Source organism: Acomys minous, assembly GCF_964271855.1.
Source record: "Acomys minous genome assembly, chromosome: 14".
Lineage (NCBI taxonomy): Eukaryota > Metazoa > Chordata > Mammalia > Rodentia > Muridae > Acomys > Acomys minous.
The window spans coordinates 71,862,533-71,880,439 of NC_140496.1; the positions used below are offsets into that span (position 1 = coordinate 71,862,533).

The 17,907-nt window shown below is 43.3% G+C and overlaps 1 protein-coding gene across 1 annotated transcript in view; it reads right to left on the bottom strand.

Annotated features, from left to right (window-relative positions):
• SLC30A7 (solute carrier family 30 member 7) overlaps positions 1-17,907 on the bottom strand; it is a 64,692-nt gene that overhangs the window by 5,982 nt on the left and 40,803 nt on the right. Inside the window, exons 9-10 of the mRNA XM_084757804.1 lie at positions 5,480-5,570; positions 2,662-2,811 (exon numbers count right to left, since the gene is read on the bottom strand). Coding sequence (XP_084613930.1) covers positions 2,662-2,811; positions 5,480-5,570 — 241 coding nt within the window. The remainder of the gene's footprint in view (positions 1-2,661; positions 2,812-5,479; positions 5,571-17,907) is intronic.

The window sequence follows — 17,907 nt, forward strand, 5'->3', positions numbered from 1 at the left end:
TCAACAAACACATGGGAGATTCAGCAGGAAGGTCTCCTTCTTACCAAGACTAGAAGCTTGCTATGTAAGAAGCACCAGTGAGTTTACAAAGCTGATGTAGTTACCCTTGCATCTATTTATTTTGTGTTTGGTACCTTGGGGAGGTCATCAGGCTTCGCAGCATGCTGGGACATCTCAGTGAAGGGTCGTGAAATTGTCCCCCTCAAGAGAATAGACAGAAGCTGGGCACAGTGGTGCACACCTGTAATTCTAGCAGAGGCAGAGGCAGCTGGAACTCTGTGAGTTTGAGGCCAGCCTGGCCTACAAAGGGAGTCCAGGACAGCCAAGGCTATACAATGAAACCCTTCAAAACTAAACTAAACTAAACAGAGCAGATAGAGCAGAGATTGAGAAAATGTCCAACCAATGCCTGGGCCAGCCTAAGACCCACCCCATCAGAGAGAGCCAACCCCTGACACTATTAACGATACTCTGCTATGCTTACTGACAGGAGCCTAGCATCCTTGTCCTCTGAGAGGATCAACCAAGCATGAGACTCACAGCCAAATACTGAGCAAAGCCTAGGAGTCTTGTGGAAAAGTGGGGTGGGGGGTGGGGAAGAGAAAAGGACCTAAAAGTGACAGGAGCTCCACAAGAAGCACCAATCAAGGGCCAAGCATAGACTGGACCTAGGCCCCCTACACGGAGGTAGCCGATGGCAGCTCAGGCTTCATGTGGGTCTATTTAGGGGAAGGAGAGCTGTCTCTGACGTGGACTTTCTTGCATGCTTTCTGATCACTCCTCCCTGGTGAGATTGTCCTGTCAGGCCACAGGGGAACAGGATGCGCTCAGTCCTCAAAGTGACTTGATGAGCTGGGTGGGGGGTGGTTTGGGGGTTCCTTTTTTCTGAGTAATTGGGGAGGGGTATGGGGGAAGAGGGAGAGAGGAAGGGACTGAGAGGAGAGGAGGGAAAGGGGCTACAATTAGGATGTAAAGTGAATAAATAAATAAAATTTAAAAAGAGAAAAAAGCAGTAAACTGGGTTTCATTTTGATAAGTGTGAGTTATGAGCAAGACGTAAGTTAAAATAAGCTGATTTAACAATTTACATTTCGTGAAATGAAATTTGCTACAGCAAGCCGTGACATTTACTCATGCTACAAGGACACGCATTACTACCGCAGAAAAGGAAATAAATTATCTAAACAGTCTACTCTGGTACGTGACAAAAATTTTTAAAGATTTTAAAAAACTTTAAAATCCTTAAGCGTAGGAAGGAGTAAAGCTATTTTAGAGATGTGTTCCCGCTCCGGGTGGGGTGGGAAAGGTTTTTTTGTTTTGGTTTGGTTTTTTGGTTTTTCCAGACAAGGTTTCTCTGTGTTGCCTTGGCTGTCCTGGATTTGCTTTGTAAACCAAGCTGGCCTCGAACTCACAAGATCTGCCTGCCTCTGCCTCCCAAGTGCCGGGATTAAAGGCTTGCGCCACCACAGAACGGGTTAACTGCCCTCACCGCTAGCCTCAAAGGGCATCCCCTGGTAGCTACACGGAACAAAATCAACTACTGGGGACCTTAGCTTATAAAAAAGGCTGGAAATATTAAAAGTCCACATGTAGTTCCTGAAACAGAACATTCATATCCTCCCATTTCCAAAACCAGGTTTCAGCTTCAAGAGGCTTCCCTTTGACCCTACAGTCTCAGCAGCCCCAACACACAACCACAGTCCTCTTCACAGGGAAAACCAGGATTGAGTGACAAAGCCGGAAGCCCCGCAGTGACAAAGCCGGGAGCGTGCAGGGTGCCCAGAGGCCCACAAAAGCCCCGCAGTGACAAAGCCGGGAGCGTGCAGGGTGCCCAGAGGCCCACAAAAGCCCCGCAGTGACAAAGTCGGGAGCGTGCAGGGTGCCCAGAGGCCCACGGAAGCCGCACTGCGAGGGCAGAAGCAGCTCTAGGGGAGGCGACACTGGGAGAAGACATGAGTAAAGGAGAGGTCCGTGGTCTGGAGAAGGCAGCACATAGCTTACTGCCACCTTGTTCTCCTTTTGTCCCCGAAACATGGAGGCAGATGAGAAGTATTCAGATACAGTGCGGAGGCCTCGAAGGCTTCGTTATAAATGCATGATATAGATGAGGCACGTTTATAAACTCTGTCTGCTCAGAACGCTGTTAAAATTCTAAACGAGTGGTACCAGCACACAGTATAGCTGGGTCTTATGTGCATCTAAGATTAGGATTATGTAAATCCTAATTAATTAACACTCGATCTGTCCCTAATTCTTCCATAAGGACCCTAAGCATGTGGGTCTCTCATCAGAAGGCTGAGTCTCTACTTCATGTAATGCTTTGAATTTCACTAGTCACGTCTGAAAATGTGAAGGGAGACAAAAAGAGAGATACATATGCAGTGACACACGTCTCAGAGAAGTAATTCTGCTTAGCAGGATATTTCGACGCCAGCCAACAGTACTAACTAAAGCGGAAGGCCCCGGACTAATACCCAGCACTGAAAGGGAAAAACAAATACCAAGGAAAATAAAGACCTTCCAAATTTTGACTCTAATTGGAGAACAATGTTTAGTCTTCTTTTACTTTAGTTGCTCCTATATTTTATATGGATTTTTAAAGCTAGCAACAAGGTACAGAGAAATGTAAGTTTCTTAGAAGAGGTTTGTAACCTGTCATACCTGAGTGAAAATATTATGTGTTTGGCTTAGGATCCACCTGGCGTCAGCATCAGGGGCGACTATGAGCTTCAAGGTCCCAACATAAACGTCAGAGCAGAGTGTCCAGAAGTGCTGTTCTTGCAAGTTGTACACTCCCTGTAACTGCTGCACCTGGAACACGGGGCAGACGTCAGCATCAAGATCAGGACAGCGCCCTCCCACCGAAACATGATCATGCAGCAAGCCAGAAAGCTGGACTCGACCCCCTACTTAGGAAGACAGGTTGGGACAAATGCCCATGGGGTACACATTATGTTCCAGGTGACACTGAGACAGGCTGGGGAGAGAATGGAGGAACACTTATCAAAATCTGTCACGACACCTGAGAGTAACTAGCAGGCAGCTCTTACTTCAGCACATCACTAAGACAAATGTAAGCACAGGCAAGCTACGGAGCTAGACAAAGAATGAGAAAGTGGGCCCCAGAAATGGAGAGGAAATAAAGGACAGAAACCAACAGGAACTTAGAAATGAGAGAGTCCATTACCCAGAAAAGGCTCCCTGAAGAGGTTAATAGCCAAAGGGACACTTCTCTTATTAAAGATACAACTTTGAACACTGATGCCAAATGGATGTATTTTTGTAAAGAGAGGAGATGCAGTTAAGAAAAGTGTCAGAGTAAAATGAGCATCCTCTGCCCTTCTCAGTTTGCAGCTCCCTCACTCCTTCTCTGGCCCTTCCACCTGTGCTCTGAATCTGGGAGTGTGACAACAGAGCCACGTGTGGCCTCACCACAGGCCACCTCACTGCTTCAGGCCTTCTTCTACCCTCACAGCCCCACTCCCGAGAACCTGGCCCGTGAACATGCTGGCAGCACTCTACCCAAGCTACTTCCCTGGCCAATCAGTGCCCACATCTGGAGATGTGCTACTTAGCTGGCACCCGCTAGTGTCTACTGAGTATTTCAATTGTAATATGTTATATATAAACAGAATTGTACTCTGGAATAACTTTCCGCTCTCAGACCCTTCCCAGCCTAGTCTCAGCCTCAACGGCATTACATATACCAAGCTGTGAGACAACACCCCTTCCCTCTTCCCTAATGCAACCCACCTCCAACAATACTCCCCAAATGTGTATTTGCCTCCACCTTGCTGCCAATGACAGCAGTCTCAGCCAGCTTTTCCCCAAACATGCTCTCCACTTAGGACACTCTTGTTAAAGCACGAGCTCCATTACATTCCTGCTCCCCAAAAGCATTCCAGATGCTTGCCACCGAACGAGAGTGAACTCACACTACTAAGAGTAGTGTGCCCCAGACCTCCTACCATCTGGCCCTTGCCTTCTTCCCAACCGTTCAATCACTTTTCCCTTTATTTATCATGCTGCAGCCACAAAACCTGTTTTCCAATTCTCCAAATACACTAAATTAGTTCCAGGCGTCGTGGCCTCATATTAGTGGTTTTCTTTCGCCTGGAACATTCTTCTTGAGGGTTTGCATAAGGCTGGACACTTCTGGGCATCAGGGTGTCAGTTTCCTTGGATACGGCTTCCCTGCTGAGTCTGATATAACCATCCACATCTACCGCATTCTCATTTCATTTTCACCACATGCATCACTGACATTTTTTCTTTTGTTTTGTTTTGTTTTTTGTTTTTTGTTTTTTGAGATAGGGTCTCTGTATTAGCTCTGGCTGTCCTGAACTCACTTTGTAGACCAGGCTGGCCTTGAACTCATAGCGATCCACCTGCCTCTGCCTCCCAAGTGCTGGGATTAAAGGCGTGAGCCACCACACCCGGCATTTTCTTACCATCAACATCATTTAACATTTACTTTGTCCCCGCCAGACTGTGCGCTCCACTAAGAGCGCCATCTTTGTTCACCATCTGTCTCCAGTATTTTAGAAGAGACTCTGAAACACAGTAGTGTTCAGACAAAACACAGCGTAACAAACAAAAAACACAGAGAAGGCTGGAGAGATGGTCCAGCAATTAAGAGCACTTGTTACTCCTGAGACAACTGCAGCTCAGTTCCCAGCACCATGTCAGGTAGCTCACAACTGCCTGTAACCCCAGCTCCAGGGGCTCTCATCCCCCTTCTGTATCCACACACATGTGGGACACATACCCAGAAACACACACATACACACAAATACAACTAGACATCTGTAAATACATTGACGAGCTTGTGTGAATGAGAGTGGTCCCCAGGGGCTCACATATTTGAATGCTAGCCACCAGGGTGTGGGAAGGATTAGGAGGTGTGGCCTCACTTGAGCAGGTGTGGCAGTGTTGGAGGAGGGAGTGGGCCTCGAGGTCTCAAAAGCCCACAGTGGGCCCTCTGTGTGTGTGTGTGTATGTGTGTGTGTGTGTGTGTGTGTGTGTCTGTCTGTCTGTCTGTCTGTCTGTCTGTCTGTCTGTCTTTCTGCCTGAAAGTCAGGATGGAGATCTCAGCTACTGCTCATGCTGCCGGCTATAATGATAACAGACTAACCCCATGAAGCTGTGAGCAAGCCCCCAGATAAATGCTTTCCTTTCTAAGAGTTGCTTTTGTCATGGCGTCTCTTCACAGCAACAGAACACTGACTAAGACAGCTGACTATATACTTATTTCATCTGTTACCCATACTCTGTACTTTTTATTAGTTCAATTTCTAGATAAAGACTAGTGAAGTTCAGTATTTTCTAATGGATTTATTTGGGGTTTATACAAATGATGTTCATAGTCATCATGCAGTCTTGGAAGAAAGATTAACTTATAGTCACACGCTACCCATATTTATGAATGATGAAAACCCTGACAGTTTGGAAACAATATACAATTCAATGTAAAACTTACCCTCTGATAGCACTGGGGAAGCGAATTTTCCAACGAGGGAGGAGTTCTTTGCATTAATATTCCAATAGACTCTCTCAAAAGAGGAATAACACTAAAGGGGGAAAAAATCTTATTAAGCCACATTTTAACAATCCCTGTTTGCAAGATGGTAATAATACACTTCTTTAAAGAATAGAATACAGTTATTTAGAATATCAGAAAAAATAATCTACTTGTCTTTGCTCCAACTTTCTCATAGAATCAGTAAGCTATTTGAATAAAGGAGCTGGAGAGAATATGTCCACTAATGTACCCACTGATTCATCTACAATTTCTAAAACTGGTTATAAATCTAAAAAACTGTGTGTGTGTATTCATGCACCTATGCCTGTGGGTGCCCATGAAGCCTGAAAGAGGGCTTCAGATCCCTGGGGCTGTCAGATGTCAGTACCCAATATAAGGAGCTGGGAACTAAATTCTGGTCCTCTGCAAGAACAGAAAGTGCCCAACACCCCAGCCCTGTAAGTCATATTTTCATTATTTAAATGTACAGTAGCTTGTTGCTCCCACAGATGGATGACGGCACCTCTAGGAACGAAGCCCAAAGGTTTCTATGTGTTGACACAGGAGATCGTCACCTGCTTCAGGTGCACACAGAACAGCACAATGGTAAGGGCGATGCTAGTGCAATAATCCCCTAATCTAGCTAGTTATAAAATTCACCTTGGAATGGAGTTTGCCTTCAGTTTTGGCATTCTGAGTCAGAATATCTAAGGAAGGTTCAGATGTCTACAGGTCTGCAGGTGATGCCAGTAAGTCAGGGGGTGTCACAGCTCTACTTGTTGACCATAGACAGAGGACCGAGGCCAGAAATAGCTTGACTGCCCTTAACAACTGAGGCCACTGCTTATTTTAACCTTATGCAATCTCCAAGTGTCAAGTACAGAGTTCTCTTGGAAACAGCTGCAGGAGGGCGGGGACCACAGGGCATCATGCCTGTGATTCTCCGCATCGCTGAAGAGTGCAAGTGGGACTGTGACCTAAGGAATTGTGGTATTTCTAGCAGAAGAGAAAAGGAAATACTAATGCAGAGCTAAAGGAACAGGGGCGGTGTCTTGCTCACCATCATATTCCCAAGGAGGCCTAGTAAAGTGCTGGTCACCAAGTGTGCCCGTGATAAGTGTTGATTGAGTGACTGAAAGATACACAGATACCAGGCATTTTAGAATCTAGATTAAAGAAAAGAAAAGGACACAGAAAAAGAATTAGAAGTCTATTCCCCAACTTTTAGGTATAGAGTGATTCTTGAATAAGTAAGACTAGCAGTGAGAACGAAGACAGAAGGAGAGCTAAACAGGCAGAAATAACTGGTATTGTACAATATAGCAAAACAGAATGATAGCCAGGCTGAGGACAAGCCTAGATTACTAAAGTATGGAGGTGAGGTGGCAGCAAGGATGGCAATTTCAATGTGGACAGGAGTTGCAGTCACATTTAAGTAAAAAAAAATTGTTTTTTTTTTTTTGTCTGGTAAGATAGCAACAAGAGCCAAGAATTAATTATCATCTGCGAATCCTTAACCCATCTGACTTTTGTGCTCTATGAATTAATAAGCTGTCCTGATACCACACCCAAGATGGTTGCTAATTAGTCCATCGTACGCCATAGCCATAGTAACTTCAGATCATCTGCCTGGATTATGACATTGGCCTTCTAAGTGTTCCTGGGCATCTAGTCTTCCAGCCTTTAAGTCCATTTGGTAGGTAACTCCAAAGATAGCTCCCAGGACCCTAAAGATTCATGTTCCTGTGTGACCTTCACTCTAGAAAGTATTTAGGTTAAAGGGAGACCTAACAACTTGCTACTAACTGACAGAGCATGACAAGTTCTGAAATGTTGCTTCATGATTAGCACCAACACTCTGGCCTCTGACACAGCTTCCACTTTCACTCTCACTTGTCACCTCACAGCTGCCATATTGTGAGCTCTTTTGCCAAGAGGTCCATGGGGCAAGAGAAGAAAGGACGCCTCTGGAGAGAAACTGGAACCCAGCCCCCTGCCCCCTCCAAAGAACAGAAGACTGTCAGCACTCCTTGAAGGAGACTACAAGTGGCTTCTTCCTTGGCTGACCTCTGCAATGACTGCAGCTGAGGCTGACAACTTGATTGCTGCCTTGTGAGAACTCTCAGCCATGCCCACAGCCTCCTGAGCTAGGAAGACTAGATGATAATGACGTATGCTAGCTACTAGGTTACTGTGGGATCTGCTTATGCATTTGTACGTTACAACTCTTTTCTATAGAGGTATGATGCTAACCAACACAAAACAAGCATTTGATCCTATCTGTTCCCCACTAAAAGCTGGGTCAAAAGCCCCCCACTTCCTAAGAGATGAAATGTAAGCTCTTGAACATGGTACTACTTTGCAGGGCGAGCAAGGAGGTCTCTAATTCTCTCTACCTTTACTTCCACCTCTCAATCTCTGCTTCAGATTTTAAGCTCTTCACACATGCGTACTATACCTTGTGCTATTCATTTCTTTTATGCTTTGGCTAATACTATAACCTCTGCCTAGAACATTCTTAAGTGGGCCTTTTGTTCGGCTTCTATTATTTCTTTAAAACTCAAGTCTGACTTCCTTTGGGGTATATTTCCTGATCACAAACTGTCCTCTGAGCTATGAGATGTCCATTCTTTGCTCCTATATAAACATGATGCAGGGCATGATGGCACATGCCTGTAATCCCAGCACTCATAAGGCTGAGGCCAATGTGGGATACATAGAAAGACTGTCTCAGAAAAAGAGGGAGAAAAAAAAAAATCAGTGGTATCTATGGAATTGTGATATTGCAAAACCATCAAGTTGTTTGATATATAAATGTTTACGGAACAGACTTTACAGCTAATTCCACTAAACAAAATTAATCTAAAGAGTACGCTTCAGGTAAGGGAAAATAACTAAATTTTTTAGAACCCATGAAATTGTTAACAGAAAAAGAGTGCAGACAGTAAAAGCTCAGTAAGTCAAACCTATAGGAGTAGGAAATGGGCATCTATTGGCATAAAGTTATTGTGTAATTCAAATGCTGATTTCTGTGTCCCCCATATGTGGTTGCAAGTCTTGTTCTGAGAATCTCCTGTCTCAATGTTGTATAAAGTCTGCTCCCCAATTGTTCCCTGATATGCCAATAAAGCGGCTTACAGCCAGCCACTGAGCAGGGGAGAGAACAGGGGTGGACTCCCTGCCAGCCAGGGGAGGAGGAGGTAGAAGAGGAAGTAGGGGATTCAGCAGGGATTCGGCAACAGGCAGAGGTGCAGGAGAGATGAAGATTCATCTGGAGCAAAGAAAGAATGAAAAAGCAACTAACTCTGGGGATGTTGGCAAAGATGGAGTCAGGATAACATAGAGGGTTAAGGACAGACTTAAACGGCTTAAGATTGTATTGTAAAGCATTATAAACAAATACTAAAGAGTCTCAATATTTGTGTGAGAGTCGGGTTAAGAGAAACGAAGAGAAACAAACACAGTTAACATAAATAACCCTCAACAAGCATCTCGAGCTGAACAGATGTCACAACAAAGGAAGAAAACAAAAAGATGGCCATCATATAAAACAGTACAGTGCGCTCCAGGCCTTCCAGCACACATTTTTTAGAAGTAATGATTAAGTCAGAGAAGGTCAGAGAAGAAAACCAACTAGAGGTAGAATTAAGGTGTTTGATAGTTCAGAATACTGGCTATTAATTCATTCACCTAAACTGAACAGCAACACCTGTTTCTATCTACTGTACATATTATTACAAAATAGATGAAGATTCCTGGATAAAATAAAGAGGTTGGGGCAAAGAAAAGATGTGACTCAAGTGCCATCAATCCATGCTTTTTCATCTTCATTTCTCGAGAAAAGGAAAGCGTCAGAAAAGGCTTTACCTACTGAAAGGGTAACTGCTACCTTTCCTGTTGGGCTCTTCTAAGAAAGCTGGAATGGCGACTGCATCACAGCAAGCACCCACCTCAGCACAAGAATACTCCACATAGCTTTCCTAACAATGCTTTGAAATGCTGTCGGAATGTCAGCTGCAGGAGCTGTGGTAGGACACTCAATAGCTGGGGGGGCGGGGGGGGGCACAGAGGCGGGTGGAACAGTGCTTGCTCACTCACAGGAGGAGATGTGATTCCAAGCAAGCTCAGTTTCAAAGTCCATAAGACGTAAAAGAAGTCTGTAGTGACTCCAGCTTTTGCCTTTTAAATTTGTGTTTAGCTCAGGAGTTTCTGCCCATATTTTTCTGATTAACTATCATAACAAGGGATCATAGAAGGGATTTTAGCATAGATCTCTCTAGCCATAATGAAAGGATATGGAGGAAAAGACAAGCTTAGCAAATTCCTGACTGAGCTAAGACTTAGAGCTGCACCCAAACCCTACAGGAAAAGGGAAAGTAAGCATTTGGGAACAATTAGAGGCTCGCTTCTGGTTGACTGACTCAATTCTAGCTTTCACAATGGAACACTATTTTCCTATCATAAATGACAAGGGATGACTCAATAGGCATGAATTAACCAGTAAAACAAAATAATGGTTTCATTCTTCAAAAGCGGAAAATAAATCTATAACCATACCATAAACATCTCACTAATTCCAAAGCCCTTTAACAAGTTAAATGAGCAACATTTACTCTTTCCTGCAAGTAATTTTGCATGAAAAATTCAAGTTATACTTCAGACACAGCTTTTAGGGAATGATTTTCACCATATTTCAACAGTAAATTAAATAATCTAGCAGTAACCATAAATAATGTAAACAAGGGGTTGGAGCTGGCGAGATGGCTCAGCAATTAGGAACACTTGCTGTTCATGTAGAATAAGCAGAAGTGAGTTTTGCTCCCAGCACCCATATCCTGCAGCTCAGAACTGTCCATAGTTACAGCTCCAGGGAGATCAGATGCCCTCTTCTGGGCTGCAGGGACACTGACACGCACTTAGATACATAGAAATTAAAGTAATTTAGCATGGCTAAAGTGATGGCTCAAAGGTTAAGAGCACTTGGCACTATTGCAGAAGACCAGCACCAGTTCCCACACAGGGCTTCCTAACCCTCTAATGACAACTTTACGGATATTGTAAAGTTCTGCCCTCTTCTGACAACTTGAGCCCCAAGCATGCACGTGGAACATGTGCATATCCACATGTAGGCAAACACTCATACACTTAAAAAAAAGAAAAGAAAAAAAGAAAAAGTAAAGAAATCTTTACATCTTTTTAAAAGGCTTATACATGAAAACCTGTGAAGAACATTCATACTTAATTAAAAACGTCAGAGTTTAAGTAATTAAGTCTAAGAACAGTTATCCAGGAACAATCAAAACACAATTCTTAGGCTGGGCATCATAGCACATATCTTTGATCTTAGCATTTGGGAGGCAGAGGCAGGTGGATTTCTATGAGTTCAAGGCCAGCCTGGTCTACATAGTGAGACCCTGTCTCAGATTAAAAGGAATGAAGGAAGGAAGGAAGGAAGGGGGCGAGGGAGGGAGGCAGGGAGCAAGGGAGAGAGAAACGGAGGGAAGGAGAAGGAAAAGAAAGAATGAGAGTGCCTCAAACCTATATAATTCTTGAGGCAACCTTGTGAATTGGTTTATTTAGTGAATGCTTCCTCCTCATTATTAAGAGTTCTTATACTCTATAAAGATGGAGAGGGGAAAAAATGAAAATTTTAATTAATGTAAATCTGAAGGTCAAGAGTGTATGTTCTGCATCTACTAAAAGAACTAAAAAAAAAAAGGATATAAGTGTATTCATGTGCCGATGTGCATCATGTGTGCCATGTGCACGTCTGGTGGTCACAGGCCACAAGAGAGTGCTGGATTTCCTGCCTGCAGTTCCAGGGCTGGGACCTCTGCAAGAACAGTAAGTCCTCTTAACTAACGAGCCATCTCGCTAGCCCCACTCCAAAGCTTTTAATGCACAAAAGAAGACAAAGACATCTGATCTCTAAAAGCATTGTGAGGTATGTTTAGATGTGTAGTTGTATTTTAAACACATACAGTCCATCCATGGCCATGGATGACTACCACTAATCTTGCATTTCATCAACTTGATAGAGAACAGATCTCTCAAAATGGTCCATCTGAGAATGTGGTGCACGGGTAACTATATTAAGCTTCTGGAACCTATGTGTTTTTTACTTAGTAATGAGGACAGTAACAGACACTATGGAACCCACACGATCACGAAGAGGTTGCCCTTTCCCTTAAGCTTCTGGGACATAGTTATAACACTTCATGTCTTTGCTCTTTGGAACAAAAAATATCAGCATATAACATCAAATTAGTAAAGAATAATAGTTTTTGTTTATATAGCACTTAATAGTTTTTAAAGTGATTTAATATTGACTAATTTCATCCTCACCACAGCCCAAAGTAACCTTAAGAGAATGCTGGGATCACAGCATCTCAGTCGAAGGCAAGACTATGGGGATCAGTGAGGCCAAATTCTCTCCTTTTACAGATGGAAACAGCAACTCAGAGGTTAAAACAACTGTGGTTTGTCATAGCTGGTAAGAAGCTGTTAGTGACAGGGCCAAGGCTCAAGCTGTGGAACAGCTTGCAGCTTCTCTCCACACTGAGGCCTCCTAGGGTCACACTCACTTTATTCGCAGACCTGGCACAGTGGTCTAAACAGAGTACACACTTAGCACCTATGTAATTACATGGTGAATAGATAACACACTGAACGTGGTATGAATCCCCCAAAATCACACTGAGCAGGATGCAGTAGAGCACATCTGTAACCTCAGTGAACCTGAGACAAGATGGGAGGCTGAGACAGGAGAGTCTCCAGGAGCTTGTGGGCCAGCTGGTCTTCTATATGCAGTATATTCAGGGGCAAACAACAAAGACACCCGACCTCAAATGAGGTGGAAAGCAAGCATAAACACAGGTTTCTCTCTGACCCCATACACATGTGCAGTCAGTGTTCACCCGTGTTTATAACACACACACACATACACACACACACACAGAGAGAGAGAGAGAGAGAGAGAGAGAGAGAGAGAGAGAGAGAGAGAGAATATGAATTGGTAATGGAGAATAGTTAGAATATAGGATATATTTTAAAATAAGAGTCAAGTGCTCCCAAATGTGTGACTCTTAAAAAAGAACCTCTAGAGTGAACAAAAGGCAATGCAACATTTTTATTCTATGCTTACATACAGGTGAGAAAGAACTCTACTTAGGAATGTTCAGCACTTTCAGATCTTGATGTATAACGTATTACCTTTGCTTTGTGTGTTTAAAGTAGGCAGGGCTGGCCTGGAGCGCAGCTGAGAATGACCCTGAGCGACCCCACTCGCCCTGCCTCTTAGAATGGGATCACAGACATGACTATGTCCCACTTCAACTTACCTTTCTTGTAAAGGTTTTTTAGCATTATTTACATTATTTTGTTATGTGAATGGGTATTTTGCCAGTGTGTATGTATGTGCACCACATTTGTGGTTGGCACTCCCAGAGTTCTAAGAGAGCATCAGATCCCTGGAACTGGAGCTAAGGATGGTTGCCAGCCACCCACATGGGGGCTAGAACTAAACCAGGTTCCTCTGCAATAGGAACTAATGCTCTTAACCAACGAGCCACCGCTACAGACCCCAACTCGTTCTCTTAACAAAATATCTTTCCTTGGCTTTCATGAATAAAAAACTCATAACCATGTCACCAAATCATCAATGTAGTAAAAAAAATAAATCTAAAATACAAAGAGACAAGACAATCAACAAAGAGAACAAGAAAGCTCCATGGAATACACAACTTTATAAGAAGAGATAGGGCTAAATTCCAATTCTGTGTATTAAGCATCCAGAGACAAATGCACTGAAAAGATAACAAGATCCGGAGGAACCAGCCAATGCTAACAAGCAGTGGCTTCTCGCTTGCTCTCCCATCGCTCTGATGACAACTGGAATCAGTTAACATGAGAAAGAGCACATGACAGGAGCAGGGAAACACAAATCGCGAAGAAGAAGGAGTTGCCATCTAATTTCCCATTAACAATGACAGGGGTGGCAGGTTCAAGGCTGTGTAAATAATAACCCATTGGAATGGCACACAACAAACTACAAGGAAGGTACAATCATTTCTACTTTAAGTGTGAAAAAACTGAGACGTGGAGAAGCTAAGTGATTTGCCAAGGTCACATATGCAAATACAAAGGACTTGAGGCAGGTCCTACATTTAGCGCTCTTAGCAGTCTGAGATACGACCTGGAATGAGGTTATAGGATGGTTTTCCAGTTCTTCCAAGGCACCTTTCCCTACAGAGAAGATATGGTTTCCAAAGGTTTATGAGGCTTGGACTACTAAAAGAAACGAAGCAGCTCAGAGGCATTTTAAGAGCAGAAGTGACCTAAGAGCACCGTGGCAGTGGGCAGGAACAACAGTGTGGGACATCCTCACACCTGAGAACTGACCAGAAAAAAAAATCTCTGACCCGCTACTGCTCAGTGCTGATTTCAGAAGTTGCACATTTGCTAGAGGTGAGGTTCACATATGAAGTAAAAAGCAAAGGAATCTATTTTTAATTATTTCCCTAAAAATAAGAAACCACCCTGAGAGTGTGCAATAAAGAATCTCACAGTGGGTTTCTAATTGCCATACTGTACCAGATGCTGGTTCCCGGAAGTGCTGAGGAGCTGCAGAGGTACGGATGAAACCATGCTTTCACAGGACCAATTAAGCAAAAGTTATCTTAATGCAGACTGTACCGAGCAGCAGATAGATTAATAACATACATTAAAACTGAAGAGCTGAGCTTCTTCCTGCACCAAGTAAGTGAATCACATGCCAATACGCTTTTAATTTGTGCTTAGTTTTCAAAGGCTAAAACTATTAACAATTCTCAAGTCAAAGGGACACCGAGGGACCACTGAGATGCTCAGAAGGTAAAGCATTTGCCTGCAAGCCCAGAGACACGAGCCTGATTCCTGAAACGCACATAAAACTGTCTCCAAAATTGTGCTCTTACCTCTGCATTCACACAGTGGCACACATACCTCACACACATTACACAAATGTACAATAATAATATAGGAATCTACACACAAAAAAGACAGAATTTAAAGTCTCACTTCAAATATCTTTCCGTCTGTCTTCCTAGAGGTAGTTACGTATACTTTGGTTTGTGTTTTTCCCCTCTAATGTTTCTCTTCATAAAATATACAGATTATGCCTGTTGTTTTCCTTCTTATGTGTGACTTCCGAGCTCTTACAGAATGTGTGCTACACATTTCTCATGTGGCAATGGTCAGTGCTTCTCAGACAGTATCTTGTTCTCAGAATACGGTATCCTGGAAATCCTACCGCATCACCAGACATCATCTCCACTCCTTTGTTTAGAACTCCCTTGCACACAGCTTCCATACTGACAAATATCTGTGCTATTTCCAATATTTTGCTATTAGAAATGCAGCCACAAGAATAACTTTATGAATACACCTTTTTATGTGTTTTGTCAATTTTTCCCTGGGATATGTGCGTAGGTGTGGAATTGCTTGATTACACATATACCAGTATTGCAACATGTCTATTTACAATAAATTCTTCTTCCTATCAGCAGTATGTTAAAAGGGCTATTGTGCCTGTATCCCTACCACAAGATGGGACATTTATGCTGAGCAGTGAGACATGCTGCTTACTACAGTCTGATTCTGTCTTGTTGTTGTTTTAGGAGAGGGACTGAACTACTTTTATAAGGCTGAACTCCATTTGGAGGATGAGGAGACAGCGTAATGCCGACAGGGCAAGCCTCAGACTAGAGTTCAATTCCAAGGTCCCAAAATTAAAAAGGCAGGTGTGGTGGTACACCCGTTCTGCCGAGGCCGAGGAGGCGGGGGGTTCCTGGGGCTTGCTGGGCAGCCAGCTTAGCATATCCAGACATGAGTCTAAGAAAAGAAAAGGTTTCCAAATAGCCATACACACATGTGTACCTATGCATCCAAGCTCCCATGGACATATATACACATGAACACATACATACACACACATATATCATTTGTAGCATTTTTCTGTGAACTAAATAAACTTATATTACTGCCTAGTTTTCCATCATATTAGTCTTTTAAAAGTTTTTCTGGCATACTGGAGACTAACCCAGGCTCCATACATTTGAAGCACTCTACCTCTGAGCTACATCGCTCCTAGTTCACTTTTTATTCTTAGAGGCTGTCTCTATACCAGTCATATTTACCCAGGTTGATTATGTCTTTCCATATGCTAAATTCTTATTTATTAATTTTATTACATTTAATTTCTTTATTCTGCGTGTATGTGTGTGGCTGGTCAGAGGACACTTTATGAGAGGGTTGGTGCTCTTCTTTCACCATGGAAGTCCCAGGATGGAACTCAGGCTCTCAGGCCTAGCGAGAAGCACCTTTGCCAACTGAACCACCTTGCCCTCCACCCCCCACCCCCCAACCACCCGCTACCCTTCAGCTCACCCATCATTTCCTTTTAGGTGTGAGCCACAGCCATCACTCGTATTCTCATGTGGCTAAGTCACTCAGCCATGGTTACTTCCCATGCTAGTATGGTTTTACACTTCACTTTTAAAGCTCAAAGCCATTAGCAGTTTCTCCGTGTCTAGAGTAGAAGGTACAGTTCCAAGTGTATCTTTTCCACAAGGCAATGAATGCCACTGTCAAAGGCATCTCGTACCCCTGATCTGGGAGGACTGGGAGGACTGTAGTCCATGCAGCTGCTTCCAGACTCACGGATCTGCTCCTAAGTTAATCTGCTCTTTCAGGGAAGTCAGTTTTAGTCAGAAAGACTACATTTTCTTATTTCACAGAGTTTTCTTTGCTCTTTGTGCTTGTTTTCCCTTACCAATCTTACAGTCAGCTTTTACTAAGTCTTCTTCAGAGGTGACAGAAAGACAGACAGACAGACAGACAGACCTGACGGGATTTTTATTATTAGACATTTCAAATTTGGCAATAAGCCTAAGAACTACTGACATGGTTATGATGCGGGTTCTTTGACAGTGTCGCAGGCTCTGCTAACGTCAACTTTTGTGGTTTTTAGAAGTGTTAATCTTCTTAAATAATTTTTCAATATTTTATCTGAAATAGCTAAGAAAAGGTTTCTTTCCATTAGTTATAACATTCAATTTTTTTCCCAGTGCTGGGAGCTGAACCTAAGGCCTCACTCATGCTAGGCAAGTGCTCAATAACTGAGCTGTATGCTCAGCCTCCTCGAGCTCCTCCGTGGTTTCTCTTAGTGGTGGATTGTGACCTGGAAGTATAAGGCGATGTCCCCTTTCCTGCCCAAGTTGCTTTTGGTCACAGTGTTTCATCATAGCAACAGAAATGAAACTAGAAAACTGGTAGGAACGAATGTCTCTAGTGTTATCCAACAGTGACAGTGGCTTTAGGGCTGTGACGTATATAACTGATGTTAAGGTGACAGCCACTGAGTTACATATTGATCTTTTTAAAATCAAAAATGGGTAATCAAGTCCAGGATGGTGGTCCACACCTGTAATTCCAACACTACTTGGCAGAGGTAGGAGGCCTGCCTGCAAGTTTGAAGCCATTTGGATTACAGAGTGAATTCTAGGCCAGGCTGGGCTACAAAACAAGACTCTCAAAAAGCAAACCGCAGGGAAGAGCAGAACCAAAGGGAGGAGGGGAGAAGGGGAAGGAGTGCTCAACAATGGAGCTATGCACTCAGCCCCTTTATAACTTTGCATTTTGAGACAGGATTCCACTAAGTTGTCCAGGCTGGGTTTGAACTCACTATATAGTCAGGATGGAAGGAGGGAGGGAAGGAGAGAAAGCCACTTCATTTTTCCAAATATCTCTTTGGCACCTCTGGCAATGATTTCATGGCTTTCTCTCTACACTGTTTAATATAATAAATAATATGCATAAACTCTGTAACACTGGATCATCTTTGCATTCTCAGAATGAACACAAATTATATATGATTTCCAGAATGCTTTTTGAAAACAGCTATGAATTATAATAAATTTTCAATGGAATAAATATCAGATAATTCATAAATCTCGTAGCCTGAAAGTCATTTCACAAACTACAAATCTGAGGCCTCCAGGAACGGATCTGCCAATCACTCCCAGTGGCTTTGACACACACTGAAGAACGATACCATTATGTTGATTCTTCAGTGAATCAGAGTCACACTACTGCTGGAACAAGAAAGCATCTCGATACAATACAAGCACTGCACAGGAACGCTCAGTGGAACAGTGAAACCACAGAGATCGTGAGGAAAAGGGTGGTGCCCTGTGCTTAGTCTGCTCTTCTATCTACCCTTCATCCCCACGGACGGACACCAGCTCTTCTCTAAGTATGGGGCTGGACATTCCAAAAACAGGAGAGAGACAGAGGGTGGGGGAGGGGGAGAAGGGGGAGAATGAATGAGAACGAGTCCAAACCACCAA